Consider the following 16,639-nt stretch of genomic DNA (forward strand, 5'->3'; position numbering starts at 1 on the left):
TACTGTATATTGTAACTTATAAAGGTTAATCATGCTCTAACTTAATTTTATAAGTGACTCAAGTAATATAAGGTCAATAGACACCAAAGGGTAATCTGATTCAGCTTAAATATCTTAAATGTCAACCAGTATTTTTTTTCACAGTTTACTGTTAACGAGCAACTTTGGATTTTAATAATTCACAAAATGCTGCACACACTCCAAAAAAAAAAAAAAAAAATATATATATATATATATTTTTTTTTGCTCGTTCAAGCTACTTATTTAAAATTAGCTGAAACAACTCAATTCTTGAGATTTCATTTCATTAACACAACTAACTTTTTTATGTTCAATCCACATAGATTTGTTAAAAGTGTTGTTTACTAAATCGATTTGTGTTGAGACAACATGAATGGTGTGGAAGCCTGCATTTGTTTACAGTGCACTCAAAAAATGACGCTTGCAGTTTGTTCAAACTACTTATTTAAAACGAGCTTAAACAACCCAATTCATGAGTTTTTTGGGGACAACTTAATTGTTTTATGTTCAATCTGCTTAAATTTGTAAAAACTAATAAGCTAACTTAATTCCTTCATGTTGTCCCAACACATTGATTGTTGCGGTTTTTACAGTGTACGGGCATTTTTCATCCAATATCAAATACTGATGACACTATTTAAAATAAATAAATGCAGAATACCACTGATTTCTGTTAATGTTTGCTTTATTGTCATTTTTTTTGCTGCCTGTTCTTAAAACCATATAATGTATGTAAAAAAAACCTGTCCTTTGAACTGAACATGAGAACTCTACATATCCTAACAACTGATGGATCTCACAGTGCTTCATTCGGGACATTTCACTCAATCACAGACAGAGTTTCACCGTTTCTCTGTCCAGCTTCTCTCTCTCACACACACACACACACACACTACAAAACTCGAACTTTGACATCAATTTAATAAGCATTTCTCCTCTTTAAAAAATAAATCTATGTACTTTGAATAGCTCCGTCTCTCTTCTGTATGAATGCGCATGTACAGATCATAATCTTTATTTTTTTTTTACACAGTTTTGAGAGTTAAACAGAGAGTTTTTTTTCAATTATAGCATGCTAAAAACACCCCACAAGGAGCGAAAACTGACACTTTCATTCAACAAAAGCTATCGATATATATTTACAGAGTAACGAAATCTTCCACCGAAGACAGAGATCTTTAACACAAGCTTGAACTTGTTAGCGTTTTGAGTAGCTCAGGGGTGGGAAGCTCGTCCTCCTCCCCCCCAAGGGTTCCTTTAGGAACTGAGAAAGACTTGAAAATTTTATTTACAAGTCCCCAAAAACAAACAACCTCGCAGTCAAGTCTGACAAACGTGCTGGGCAAAAATTAATTGCATTCCAAGGTGAAGGTTTTGACGTAATTCAAATATGTGTACTGTGCTGGGGGCGGACTGCCCATAGGGAGCACCGGGTACATTTCCAGGTAGTCTGATGGTTAATCTGACCTGCCACTGCAAATCTGGCCTGCTCTCCCCGCTTAACTTGCTGATCGCCACACACCTGCAGTACATTAGTTTTCCCAGGTGAAAACACTGTCCCAGTCCACCCTACTGAGTACATTTATTATGTATATATAAATACACACAGGCATGTGTATATTTAAGAAAATCCTTATTTATATTTAGATTACAATGATACAAATTATATATACATTTAAATATCTATGAAACAAAATTGTTTTGTTTAGTTTTGTTTTTTGAATAAATATGTGCATCACATACAGTTGAAGTCAGAATTATTAGCCCCCCCTTTTTTGTTTCCGTAATTTCTGTTTAACGGAGAGATGTTTTCAGCCCATTTCTAAACATAATAGTTTTAATAACTAATTTCTAATAACTGATTTATTTTTTCTTTGCCATAATGACAGTAAATAATATTTGACTAGATATTTTAAAGACACTTCTATACAGCTCAAAGTGACATTTATAGGCGTAACTAGGTTAATTAGGTTAACTGGGCAGGTTAGGGTAATTAGGCAAGTTATTGTATAACGATGGTTTGTTCTGTAGACTATCGAAAAAATATATAGCTTAAAGGGGCTAATAATTATGTCCTCAAAATAGAGTTTAAAAAATTTAAAACTGCTTTTATTCTAGCCGAAATAAAACAAATAAGACTTTCTCCAGAAGAAAAAATATTATCAGATATACTGTGAAAATTTCCTTGCTCTGTTAAACATCATTAGGGAAATATTTAATAAAGAAAAAAAATCAAAGGGGGGGGGGGGGGGGGTGGCTAATAATTCTGACTTCAACTGTGTACACACTAATATAATAATAATATATAAACTTATATACCTTTGTAAAGCTGCTTTGACACAATAATTATTGTGAAATGCACTATACAAATAAACTTCATTAGAATATTATGTCAAAATAAACTTTTGGATGTGATTTAATCGCGATTAATCTTTGCCCAGCACTAGAAAATAAACAATTTTTTTTTCTTTTAGACTTGATTAGGATCCTGAAGATGATATTGCACTAGTCTATATGGTCGTCTGAGTCTTCTACACGGGTCTCAGATCTTCTCTTTTCACATAATCGGAGGTTTTGTCGTGACTTTTGCTCTTCTTGTTCTGGTGCGTCTTGACGTGTTTGGCCAAATGGTCGCTCCTCATGAACCTTTTACAGCAGTCCGGACACACAAAGCGTTTTTCGCCGGTGTGTGTCCGCAGGTGCCGCTGTAACTCATCTGACCGGGTGAAACTCTTCCCGCAGAAGAGCCAGTTACACACGAAGGGTCTCTCTCCTGAGTGCCAGCGCAGGTGCGCCTTCAGGTGGGATGTTTTACCGTAAACCTTCCCGCATCCGGGGATGTGGCAGATGTGCTGTTTCTTCTTTCCGGGCTCATCACTAGAGCTGGACGACTGACAGTTCGGACATCTGCATCTCCGGCAGCGCCGGGCGGTAGCCAGCGGAGATTTGGTGTGCAGCAAGGCTGCGATTTGAGTTTGGTACTGTGCGAAATCTGTGTGTCCCAACACTAAGCCTCTTTGGATGGGGAAGCGGTGTGGGTGCACCGAATGGGCTACAGGATTCCCTTGCTGAAGGCTCCACCATGGTATATCCTCCCCTGGATTTGGGGATAGCTGTCTCTGCTGCTGATGCACCAGGCCTGAGTGTCCCGGGACAAAGCTAGGCATGGCTGGAGGGATGGGGGCAGGTGCTGCGTAGGTAACCGCAGGTACATAAGTCGGCGGGCAGGTGGACTGTAAAGATTGCATTGAACATGGCAACATCTTAACCGGAGAGAAATCATACGGATATGTAGGATCTGCCGGAGGGGTCAGTGGGAGCTCATGGTGGGACGCGTAGGAGCTCTGCAGGTGAGATTTAGAGGATAGTCCAAAGGAAGGGTTGCTGGAAAGCGTGGATTGATGATTGGCCTCATTACTCCATGGGTGGAAAATCCGTGACGGGGAGCCGAGGGTGGTGTCGTAGGGAACTTGAATAAAGTCCGTGGGAGTGGATCCGTGGTGGTGACCGATCCGGTTACACGTCGCTGCTAAAAGTGCCAGAGGAGAATGTTTGCTGTTTTCCGGAGAGGAGTTCGGAGTGCGATCCTGGAGCAGAAGAGAGAGCTGTGTTTAAACATTCAAATGTGACGGATGTTTGAGAAAAACAAAACAAAACATCAGCTTTAACTTTTTGGGGAACTTTCGACAGATCTGGTTCAACAAAATAGGAAATTTTACTTTTTTAAAAGAGATTATAAAGCAAATTAATTGATATGTATATATTTTGAAATGAGCCATTGAACAAACTAGAAGAGAACTGCTTGTTTGCATATGGATTACTTAAGATGCACTGCTTAAATGTGTTTAATAGATATTTTTAAGCAAAAAAGTGGATAAAATGTGAAAATCTGCCACTGAAGCACTGCTTAAAACCTCACAACTTGAATACAGAAACAGTAAGGTTCAATTAGTTAATGCATTTACTTAAAAAAACAACAAACAATACATTTATTACAGTATTTATACTCAATTTTTTTAAACATTAGTTACTTAAAATACAGCTGTTCATTAGTTCGTATTAACTCACAGTGATGTTAACAAGCATTTAGATTTCAATAATTTAGTAAATGTTGAACAGTATTGTTAATTATTAGTAAATACATTAACTAATGAAACCTCATTGTAAACTCTGACCAATTAATGCTATATATACACAATTTAACTTAAAACTCCAACATGAAGCAGCAAGTACCAGTTTAATTAATTGAGCTGTCACTGAAAATAAAATTAGAAAACTCTCACTAACAACTCCTGATAAAAATAAAAAAAATGTAATGTATTTACGATGAAATCCTCCTCACAGTTCTCGCTGGCTTCATAACTGCACACGTTTGCTGTAAGTTACATTGAATATGAAACACAACTTGAATTTACTATTATTTAATGGGTAACACTTTACAAGAAAGTTCCATTAGTTAATGTATTTACTGACATGAAAAACGATTGAACAATACACTCATTTGTTGTTCATTGATAGTTCATGATAACTCAATGTTAACGAGCATTTAGATTTCAATAATTTAGTAAATAAATATGTAAATCAACTAATGACACATTACTGTAAACTCTGACCAAGTAATGCTATATAATACACCTTTCAACTTAAAATTCTAGCATGAAGTAATTGAAAATCGAATTAGAAAACTTTTAGTCATAACTCTCAATAAAATTAAACATAGTTAGGATGAAATAGTCCGCACAGTCCTCGCAGTGACTCGTTTACTTGACATTGAATATGAAACATTCAACTTGTATTTATTATTATTTAATGGGTAACACTTCACAATAAGGTTCCATTAGTTAATGTATTTACTGACATGAACAAAGATTGAACAATACACTTATCTTTTGTTCATTGATTGTAAACTCTGACCATTTAATGCTATATAATACACATTTTAACTTAAAATTCAAGCATGAAGTAACTAAAAACCGAATTAGGAAACTCAGTAATAACTCTCAATCAAAATTAAATGTAGTTCAGATGAAATCCTCCTCACAATTTTTGCAGTCACACATTTGCTGCAAGTTACATTGAATATGAAACACTCAACTTGAATTTATTATTATTTAATGGGTAACACTTTACTATAAGGTTCCAGTTGACCTGAAAACTCTTAGTATTAACTCTCAATTAAAATTAAGCGATGACATCTTCCTCACAGTTTTCGCAGTCACACATTTGCTGTAAGTTACATTGAATATAAAACACTCAACTTGAATTTACTATTATTTAATGGGTAAAACTTCACTACAAGGTTCCAGTTGATATGAACACTCTTAGTAATAACTCTCAATTAAAATTAAATGATGAAATCCTCCTCACAGCTTTTGCAGTAACACATTTGCTGGACATTGAATATGAAACACTCAACTTTTAATATTATTTAATAGGTAACACTTAACCATAAGGTCCCATTAGTTAATGTATTTACTGACATGAACAAAGATTGAACAATACACTTTACTGATGTTCATCGACAGTAAACTCTGACAAATTAATACTATATAATACACATTTTAACTTAAAATTCTAGCATGAAGTAACTAAAAACCGGATTAGGAAACTCAAAATAAAACGTAACGTTAGTTCAGATGAAATCCTCCTCAGAGTTTTCACAGTCACACATTTGCTGTTAGTTACATTGAATATGAAACACTCAACATGCATTTATTATTATTTATGGGTAACACTTTACTATAAGGTTCCAGTTGATTTAAAAACTCTCAGTAATAACTCTCAATAAAAACGAATCCTCACAGTTCTCGCGGGCTTATTAACGGCTGTACATTCAATATGAAATCATATTTTTTAAAAAAAAGTCGTTAAATAAAAACAACAAACGGCTGGTTGGCGGCAGTTTGTGTATTTTAAAACAACCAGTCTCAAACAAATCCTCGAAATCTGCTTTATCCGCGGTTTTAGCGTCTCGCGAAGCACATTTTCACCAAAATCGCAAACTTTTGACCAACCTGCAGAAACGCCTGTAGTGTGTCGTTCCTCAGCACAGCCACAGCTGCCATGGCAACGCTTCCTCGAGTTCCTCAAGCTTCCCGCGTTTTAAAAAAGCAGCCCCTCCACACAAGAAAAAAACGCGAAAGAAATGTTCAGCAAGACTTGAAGGTCTTGTCGCGGCTTCCTCTCCTCCAGCGATCCCCGGACTATCTGAGGGAGTGAAGGATCACTTCTTTGGATTTGATAAGGACTTTGGTGGGCCGCCAGCCAGTCAGGAGTGAGATTTATGACTTTGAAGTTCGCCGCTGCCCAATCATCAAAGAAGAGCGGCTCTTTGAGAGGGGGAAGCAAATCCTCTGAATCCACACAAAGCTCCTATGGTGTGTTTGTTGGTCTGGATAAAAGGGCTGATTATTAGGGGGGGATGGGACGGGTGGGGATAAAGGCGGGACAATTAATGAAGTAATCACTATGTGGGAAATGTATATACACAAATAATTGGATTTTCTTGATCAAAGACCCCCTTCGCCCGCCTGGAGACCCCCGCTATTGGATGCCGGAGTCACCCGATCCCTCTTTCTGTAATTAAGGATTTGTTGTGCGACAATGCGACTGTGTGTGTTATCTCCAGAGATCTCCGACAGGCTTATATGTATATGTCAGATAACTTCAAGAGGAAGGAGTCGTTTGACTCGGCGTAAAGTTCACACATAGTTTGTGTGTCCCGCGATTTAACATTAGTGACTAAATTGGTCACCCTTACAAGCTGTTTCACAGATTGGCTTTGTTAATAATATAGCAGCTATGGAATAGATGAGAGATGAATTCCTAAATATGTGTTTTGTGTGCTAAAATAGCTGATTTTGGTCAAAAGATTCGCTTCAATTCTTGCGTCAGTTTTGTGAACACAAATATTTTTTTTTAATGTCAAGAACTGTTGGATTCACAAAATTCTCACTTAAAAATTATTTCTTTTGCTCTGCTTGTTCAAACTACTTATTTAAAATGAGCTGAATCAACACAATTCTTCTTTTTTTTTGAACAACTTGATTGTTTTATGTTCAATCAACGTAAATTTGTAAAAACAATGAAACCTATGCCAGATAACTTCAAGAGGAAGGAGTCGTTTGACTCGGTGTAAAGTTCCAATGCAATCTCAAGGCAATTCGTAACTTTTTGATTTAGTGACTAATTCATACAATTTTGTACGATTTGCTTATCACCCAATGACGGTTGGGGTTAGGGGTGGGGTTTGGTGCCACGTCTCCTTTTTAAAGTCGGACATATTCGTACGACTGAACTCGTACGAATTTATACAAATTAGCCACTAAACGGACAAAATGTAAAATACGTACGTTTCCTCGTGAGATCAGGCTGAAAGTTCACACATAGTTTGCGTGTCCTGCGATTTTACATTAGTGACTGAATTGGTCACACTCAAAAGCTGTTTCACAGATTGGCTTTGTTAAAAACATAACAGTCATTAAACAGATTGATTCATAGATATGTGTTTTGTGTGCTCAAATGACTGATTTTGTAAAAAAAAATTATGGCTTTTTTTGCTTCGATTCTTGCGTCAATTCTGTGAACACACAAAATTATTATTTTTACGTCAGGAACTGTTGGATTCACAAAATCCTCACTTAAAAATGTCCACCACCCATCCCCTCTACTTATTTAGAATGAGCTGAATCAACACAATTATTCAGTTTTTTTGGGGACAACTTGATTGTTAAATGTTTAATCAACGTAAATTTATAAAAACAGCCTGTGCCAGATAACTTCAAGAGGAAGGAGTCGTTTGACTCGGTGTAAAGTTCACACTTAGTTTGCGTGTCATAATAACAGTCATTAAACAGACGAGAGATGAATTCATAAATACGTGTTTTGTAGTACAATTATCTAAATCAAGAAGTGTTTTCTAAAAGTAAAAAAAAGTATACTGTAATGTTTTATTATTATAAATATAAGATCGGGAAGCAGTGGCGCAGTAGGTAGTGCTGTTGCCTCACAGCAAGAAGGTCGCTGGGTAGCTGGTTCGATCCTTGGCTCAGTTGCCGTTTCTGTGTGGAGTTTGCATGTTCTTCCTGCGTTCGCGTGGGTTTGCTCCGGTTTCCCCCACAGTCGAAAGACATGCGGTACAGGTGAATTGGGTTGGCTAAATTGTCCGTAGTGAATGAGTGTTTGTGTAGTGTTTCCCAGAGCCTGGAAGGGCATCCGCTGCGTAAAAATGTGCTGGATAAGTTGGCGGTTCATTCCGCTGTGGCAACCCCAGATTAATGAAGGGACTAAGCCGACAAGAAAATGAATGAATGAAATATAAAAGCTAAATTAACTGAGGTTTTTCTTAAAACAAGCAAAATACTGTCAATGAGATAAGTTGTAAATTAGTATTGTTTTATTATTTGAAATTTATTTTTAAATTATTTAAAAATTTATTTTACTTAACCCATTGGAAGACTATTTAGCTTAATTTACAGAATAATTATCTGCATTTTTACTCATTATTTTAGTAAACAAAACAGCATTTTTACTTGTCAAAACCTTTTTTTTTTGCAATACAATGGGAATACTATGGTATGTGTCATGTGCATTTGGGAATATAATATAGGGATTTAGCAATAAGAAATAGTTTAATATTGAATCAAAAGTTTAGCTGAATTGTTCGGAACACATTACTGCTGTAAATGTATATGGGGTAGACATAGACCACAAAGCCCATCTAAACAATCTGTTTCGCTGTGTTCAGGTGATGTTGCGGAAGTTTCCCTCCATCCTCCCTATCACCACCACCACCACCTGGTCGGCCTCGTCTCCACTCAGGAGGTTGGCTTCGCCCTGCCTTCATCTTCAGGCAGGATCTGCCAGCTCATCCAGAGTTCTGCACTATAGACAGGGCTTACGCCAAAGGACTTTATGAAAGGACTGTAACGAATTTGCATTCATGCAAATAATTCACAATAAATGTTCAAACGTTTATCTGCCTCCTAAAGTCTTTCTGGTAGAACAAACATTACACAATTAAGTTGATGCAGAAAACCAGCAAGAATTGTGTTGTTTCAGCAAGTAGTTTGAGCAAACATCCTTTTTTTAACCTGGTAAGTTCCTAGCAATGTGCCTGACTAATTAAAATTAGAGTTTTGATATATTTGGAATAGAAAATGTTCAAAATATGTTGACTTTGGCATAAAAGGAAAATCAATAATTTTGACGAACACTGTAAAATATGCCACACAATCGATTTGTGTCAGGGCAACATGAAGGAATTAAGTTAGCTTATTAGTTTATGCAAATTTAAGTGGATTGAACATAAAACAATTAAGTTTTCCCCCCAAAAACACAAGAACTGCGTTGTTTCATCTAATTTTAAATAAGTAGTTTGAACAAACACCGAATGTTTGCATTTTTTGAGTGTATTCAATGTATCTTTGCATGGCTATTTCCAAAAATCTACATGTGAAACATAAAACATAAGCTTTTGTCATCCAGTGTCAAGGATAAATGACAAAAAAAAGACCAAACCTTTGCTTATTGTTTACAGGGTTGGAAAGATATTTCATTTAGACGCCATCAGTGTGTGAAAGTGACATGATAATGATGACGATGGTATCGTAGTCGTGGGATTCACAAGCTGGAAGAGGAGGAGATCCTCTCTTAGGAGAAAGTCTGAACATTTCCCAGATCTCCTCCCTCAGCTCCACCCCGAACCAGGGGAGCTTTTAGAGCAACAACAAATACGACACCTTCGCAAATAATACTGCAGTCACAGATGAAAGATGGTAAATGAGTGCTGAAATCAGAAGAGCTTTAAAGCAGGAGGTGTTTAGCGCTTTCAGAGTTTTGCAGGCAAGTAAACTGACATATCAGTGCAGCTTCAGGAAAAACAAGAAGAGTAAACACCCACGGAGCGATGTGTCTAATCTATGACTTTTAAACTGTCCCTTTGCAGCAGTTTGGAGAGGCTGATGTTGAAGCAGATCAGCTCTTTTGATGGGATTAAGGTTTCTCATAGTAATGGGGGAAGGAGGGGATTCCCGCTGGGAGGAGATCTCAAGTTTTTCCTGTGGTCCACTGGGAATTGCAAGGGGACACAGTTCTGCTTTTCTATTTAACTGTCAGCTCTAATTATAAGGTGTATACTGTTATATCTTTCTCCAAAAATAGAAACTCTGTTTAGAGAATGATATCATTTTAGGTGTGAACGAGGCTCATTAAAGAGTCTTAGTTCGAGCAAAAAGGAACTAAGAAATGAAAAACTCTGTTATTAGTTACTTTCAATGCCATGAGACCTCCGTTCATCTTCAGAACACAAATTAAGATAGTATAGATGACATTCGAGAGCTCTTTCATTCTCTTGCAGAAAGCAACCTGACCTGACAAGTAAACGTAACTATTTTACATTTTGTCAGTTTAGTGTCCAACTCATACAAATTCGCACGAGTTCAGTTGTACGAAAATGTACGATTTTTAAAAGGAGGCGTGGCACCAAACCTCGCCCCGAAACCCAACGTACATTTCCTGGATTAACATCTGTGTTGATCCTGAAACATCATTTTTGTAACTAATTTTGTACTAATTATCATAATAAAACAATTTACAATTCGTAACTTTTTCATTTAGTGGCTAATTCTCATGAATTCGTACAATCTTATTCATACAATTCTCCCAATGGCGGTTGGGTTTAGGGGTGGGGTTTGGTGCCACGCCTCCTTTTTAAAAATGATAAATTTTCGTTTGACTGAACTTTTACGTATTTTTACAAATTGCGTTCCCTTGTGAGATCAGGCTGGATAGATGGCAAGCACTGGCATTTTAAGCAATGTGTAAATAAGACTTTATCTGATCATCTTCAAGATTGAGCTTTATCAAATATATCTAAATGCGGCAAAAATATCAGTCTAATCTGCAAACAATTACACAAACCCGAAACCCAACGTACATTTTCTGATGACTGAACTCGTACAAATTCATATGAATTAGTAAATAGAAACTGTACTAAAATTGTACAAATTAGATAGAACGAATTTATACGAATTAGCCACTAAATCAAAAAGTTACGAATTACCGTGAGATTGCGTTGGATTTTTTGGTGCACAAAAGTGTTATTGGAGCTTCGCTTGATTTCAATCGAACCACTGAAGTCATCTGGGATGTTTTTGGTTTCTTTTCTGGATTTCTTGAATTTCTCATGACCATTGCTGTCTAAGGAGGATGAGGGAGCTCTCGGATTACATCTAAATATCATAATTTGTGTTCTGAAGATGAACGAAGGGCTCAAGTGAAGCTAGTCAAGATTTTGCCAAGTACGATGTGCTCCTGGATTAACATCTGTGTTGATCCTAAAACATCATTTTTGTTCGAAAATGTAATCCATACCCATTCCCTACCCCTAAACCCAAACAAAACTGTAAATTATTCTTAAAAATCAGAGTGGAATAAATAGCTGGACAACAATCACGTAGAAGTGCATGAACCTAACCATAAGCCTAAATTTAGCATAAACTTTAAACGCATCCCTTAATTCTGATTGGCTTGTTCCAGGATCAATAGATGTTAATCCTGGAACATGTCCTACATGGTAAATTCAGGTTGGCGTCAAGGGAACGACATGAGGGTAAGTAATTAATAACAGAATTTTTTATTTTGGGTGAACTGATTAATGGTAATCCAAATTCAGGGTATTCAGTGCATAATAAGGGTTTTAAATTTAATGCGCACAAAATAAATGACAAGCATGATATTGCTGACTTTATTTCGCAGATTGTGGTACAAAACATCTGGTTAAATTGGATTGACAACCCCAAACACTGTACAAAACTAACACTATATCGAAACTCACGACATGCCATTTAAAGCCATTACTTTCCAGAATGTTTTCTTTAAAATAGTGTAGCTTTACTAGCTTCTCAATAAAGTTAAGAGAGACGATATTGTTCCTCCATTGAGGATTTACAGTACACAAACTTTATTTTGTAGCCAGTCCAATAAACTTGCCAGACCAACAAACTTTTGAATTTCAAGTAAATAAGTAAACAAATAAATAAAATGAGTACAGAGAATCAGTCATCACTCACCTAATCATGTTTGGCAAAATGATTTTAAATATTAGCAGGCTGCCACTGAGAGTCCTTAATTAATTAAGCACAATATGTAATTATTTCCCTTTTATTTTACAAAAAAACTGATGAGCATTTCATAAATACATTAATCCAAAATACTGAGAAAGTATTGCGAACATAAATATTTTTCCTTCCATTATATTATATGTACAGCACATTCCGTAGCAAAAGACTGGACAAGGCAATCTGTAAAAAGAAATAAAGAAAGAAAAGAGAGAGTGATTAATAATCAGCAATCACATCAAATGTATATGTTAAAAATGTATCACGAGTATAATAGTCCGAATATTGAAAGCTACAATACAGTTTATTATTTTATTACCTTACATAAAATCTTTTAAAAAAGTATTAAGGTTTTTATGGGTCATGTCAACGCTATTATATTTGCGATATTTTAAATGTCATAATACTAATTTTCATAATAAACAAACATTTACAATTCGTAACTTTTTCATTTAGTGGCTAATTCGCATCAATTCGTACAATCTTATTCATACAATTCTCCAAATGGCGGTTGGGTTTAGGGGTGGGGTTTGGTGCCACGCCTCCTTTTTAAAAAAATTATACATTTTAGTTTGACTGAACTTTTACGTATTTTTACAAACTGCGTTCCCTTGTGAGATCAGGCTGGATAGATGGCATGCACTGGCATTTTAAGCAATGTGTAAATAAGACTTTATCTGAACATCTTCAAGATTGAGCTTTATCAAATATATCTAAATGCGGCAAAAATATCAGTCTAATCTACAAACGTTTACACAACTTTAATGGACAAATACATCTGAGGTGCAAACTGAGTAAAACAACAACAACAACAACAACAACAACAACAAAAACACAATTTGCTAAATGAAATATCATGAAACGTTTACAGTTGACTCTTTTTGTATTGGAAAAATCCAGCCCAATCTTAAGAGGAAATGTTATGTATTTTATTTTTTTTTATTAGGCTCATCTTAGGTCAGACATTAAAATATACATAATATTGATACGTATAGATATACGCACTGATACTATTCACCAAACAAGAAATTTTCAGGAAAACATCATTATACACTAAAAAAGTAAATAAATAAGGATAAAATACCACATTTATACACAAAGATATACAAACATAAGATAACAAAAATAAAAGAATGAACAAATAAAACAAATAAAAATAAATAATACAAAGAAAAGAAAGATAGAAAGGCAATTAAGATATAGGTGTCTTCTTAAAAATTTTTAGAAAAGAGCTCCAGACTTTCTGGCTTTTGTTTTATTGCAAACCGAATCTTTTCCATCCGAAGAGCGTGCAGGGAATCAAAAACCCATTGCCGATAAGAAGGGGGAGTTGCTGACTTCCAATTCATAAGAATAAGTCATCTAGCCATTAAGGTTACGCTTTCGGCCTGTAATGAATTTAATTCAGCATATTCTGGTGAGATTCCAAACAGCGCTGTTAAGGGGCTTGGGTCTATTGACAATGAAAAAACAGTAAAATGTAATGTATTTTACGTGTAGAAATTCATTCAATTCATATGAAACCCCACCCCAAATCTCACTCCTAAACCCAACCGGCATTGGGGGATGAGCGAGTCCTACTAAAATGTGTGATGGTTTGTCGTTTTTTTTTTTTTTTGTCAATCAAGCTTTTTTTTCCAATTTCAAGTCACTTCCAGATTCATATTATAACTTATACACATCCACACAATCATCGCTACATCCACCAAATTCAATGCAAAATACAATGTTTTCTTAATGTCTTAATGCAGTTTCCAGATGAATATGACCGAAAGGTCATTACAGTCTAAACATATATATTTACCCACGTACATATACATACATACATACATACATACATACATACATACATACAACACACACACACACACACATTTATTTATATGTACCCACACGGAAAGAACCTATATAAACATATATGTTTTAATATAGGTTTTGAATATATGTGACATATATAAAATTGGCCGTTTTCCTATATTAAATGTACAATTAAAGGCTGATTTATACTTCTGCGTCAAATGCACGCGTATGCTACGGCGTTGACGCATAGCGACGTGTCGCAACGACAAGTAGTGCAAGCTCTGTGATTGGTCGGCTTGGTAGCGCTGACGAGTCTGGGCGTGACCAAAAGCCGCGCGAATGGCGCGACCCCGATGGAGCGATTGTTTACAAGTGTGGAGTCCCGTGAAGGAGCTCCTGATGAAAAGTTTTGTTTTGTGTTTACCTCATAGTTAAAGTTGTTGCACGTCCGCCGGTTCCTGCCTCAAAATGAGCGAGTTTGAGCCACTTGTACATCCCAGAAGCATTCAGAAAGAACAAAACACAGGCGAAGAAACTCGACAGAGAGACTCATTAACACCTCACTGACAACTAGCGTTTTGGAAGTGTTAATGCAGACCAATCAGTGACAGTGCGCAGAAGTATAAATGCACAGCTACGCGCGTTGCATGCGCCGTGGGTCAGGCTGGTCACTTGACGCAGGAGTATAAACCAGGCTTAAAGTGACAAAACGTAAAATAATTGCATTTTCACGTGAGATCAGGCTGAATGGATTTTCAGCAATGAATAGAGAGGTCCTTATTGAAAGAGCTTCGCAATAGAGCTTTATCAAATATATCTAAACGCGGTAAAAATATCATTCCAATCTACAAAAAGTTCACACGACTTTAATAGACGTCTTTCAACAAGATCACAGCACTGTCTACGAGTTTCAGATAAAAGCGTTGAGAGTGAGTTTCTTGATTCCTTTTCTGTTCTTATAGATATATAGAGAGCTTCTTTCGGACAGGTCAGAGAGAGAGTCGTGTCTAACTTTTCATGTTCTTTTGGACAGACAGCAGAAGGAAAAAAAATCAAGCCGAAAAAAAGAAACAAGAAAAAAGGGGTTCCACATCTGTCTGGCACACAAGAGCAGGAGAGAGCTGGAGAAATGCTGGAGGCTAGCGCGTAGCAGAGCCTCTGTAATGGTGTCTCGTATGAGAAAACATCTGTGAATTTCCTCAGTGATCTACAACAAAGTCCAACTCAGAGGAGTCACTCAGCGGCTCTTTGAAGTTCCTGCCTGACAGAAAGCTGCCATTGTGTTCTGCCCTCCGCGCCGCGTAGCCTGACTCTGCTCTCGCTAATTTCCAGCATTTTCCCCTGAAACGTGATCCGGTCTGCTTTGGAGGGCTGGATGTTTAAAGGCAGTGGCAGAGCGGTGCGCTGATGGGACCAGGGTCAGCACATGAAGAGAGGGTCGCCCTTAACCCTTGTGTACTGTTCAAATTGACTACCATTTCGTTATGTTGGGGGCTGTTTTTGCCCCATTGACTTCCATTATAACCACATTTTTTTGCATTGCTAAGCCATGTCAGCATATAATCAAGCATTCTTCACTGCTGGCGGTTTTCCCTGTTGGGAAGAGGTAAAATTTGTCACTTTTACTCTTGATCATCAGTTGTCACCATTAACTCTTTAGATAGACCTGTGCAGAAACAGGTTTCTGGCTTTAATATGAAGTTCTGTGGAGTAAAACAGCAGATTATAGTGTGTGTGTGCAGAAATACACTAACTATGCTTACTATGTTCTGAGAGCTGAGCTGCTTGTTTTTCATTGTCTCAAACATACCAAGGTAAGTGCTTCAAGATCTCTCTCATAATTGCGCACACCCCTAGTAGCAAAGAATTCTGGCCCAGATTTGGCATAAAGCTGGGACATCAGGCATTCATCCGGCACTGGCATACAGCATGTGGGCCAACCATTGCCTGGGTTTGGCAGAGGTGGCACCGTCTATAATGCGGCACACAAGATTTGGGCCAGATATAAAATGTAGTATTTGGCCCAGATTTTAAAAATTGATTGTGGGCCACGTGAGTTTGGCCAGTCTTGACCCACATTTAAAATACATAAAAATAATTTTTGATTAAATAAATCAATTCTACCAATCAGGTCACTGAGAAAAAACAAGGCCCATAGTGTGCCTAAAGCACAACGCTTCATAGGTTTATTAATTTCATTGCAATCGTGACACACCAACCTTTCTGGCCCAGTTCAGGCCCAGTTATGAGTTATTAACTTGGCTGAGACTTGGCCCAGATATGGTCTGTGTTTGGCCCTTGTCTGGAAGCCAGATTTGGTCCAGTCATGTACCGTAATTCACAGCGGCATGTGGGCCAAGCAAAACCTGATTGTGTGGGCCAGAGCTGGGCCAGAGAAATTTTGCTATGTGGGACACATTATACTCCATATAACTGTATAATTTCAAGCCATAAACTAAGCTTTTTTGCACTGATTCTGATGATCAACAGTAAAATTGACAGAATTGACCTCTTCCCAAAAGGGAAAACCAGCAACAATCAGGATAGCGGATTATATGGTGTCATTGCCTTGCCATCAAAAAATGTCATTAAAAATGGAAGTCGTTCATTCATTCATTCATTCATTTTCTTGTCGGCTTAGTCCCTTTATTAATCTGGGGTCGCCACAGTGGAATGAACCGCCAACTTATCCAGCAAGT

General features: G+C 36.9%; 2 protein-coding genes across 27 annotated transcripts in view; both read right to left on the bottom strand.

Moving 5' to 3' along the window:
• Positions 1–688: 688 nt before the first annotated feature.
• Positions 689–6,230, bottom strand: sp5a (Sp5 transcription factor a). Of its 5 annotated transcripts, none has more exons than XR_015498758.1 (3): positions 6,036–6,230; positions 2,466–3,608; positions 689–1,791 (listed from the first exon to the last, which is right to left on the bottom strand). XR_015498758.1 is itself a non-coding variant. In XM_087266045.1 (3 exons), the coding sequence occupies exons 1-3, from the start codon at positions 6,084–6,086 to the stop codon at positions 1,310–1,312; spliced, it is 858 nt and encodes a 285-aa protein (XP_087122171.1). In that variant the 5' UTR covers positions 6,087–6,230; the 3' UTR covers positions 689–1,309. The 5 variants fall into 5 exon arrangements, 3 of the variants coding, with proteins under 3 accessions (XP_087122171.1, NP_851304.2, XP_087122172.1); XR_015498757.1 differs by having other exon boundaries at positions 689–1,771; positions 2,413–3,608; XM_087266045.1 differs by having other exon boundaries at positions 689–1,359; positions 2,852–3,608.
• Positions 6,231–11,753: 5,523 nt separating this feature from the next.
• myo3b (myosin IIIB) overlaps positions 11,754–16,639 on the bottom strand; it is a 217,320-nt gene continuing 212,434 nt past the window's right edge. For all 22 annotated transcript variants that reach the window (XM_087267375.1, XM_087267374.1, XM_087267359.1 and 19 more), the window contains one exon: positions 11,754–12,323. The gene's annotated coding sequence lies outside the window, so the exon portion shown is untranslated. The remainder of the gene's footprint in view (positions 12,324–16,639) is intronic.

This window comes from Danio rerio, chromosome 9 (genome assembly GCF_052040795.2).
Source record: "Danio rerio strain M-AB ecotype USA chromosome 9, GRCz13ab, whole genome shotgun sequence".
NCBI classification, from domain to species: Eukaryota; Metazoa; Chordata; class Actinopteri; order Cypriniformes; family Danionidae; genus Danio; species Danio rerio.

Bases quoted from the DNA above. Each gene is read 5' to 3' on its own strand.
- sp5a (NM_180973.3), bottom strand. From the start codon at position 6,086: ATGGCAGCTGTGGCTGTGCTGAGGAACGACACACTACAGGCGTTTCTG. The intron at 3,609-6,035 runs GTTGGTCAAAAG...CTTCTGCTCCAG, and splicing joins CACTACAGGCGTTTCTGCAG to GATCGCACTCCGAACTCCTC.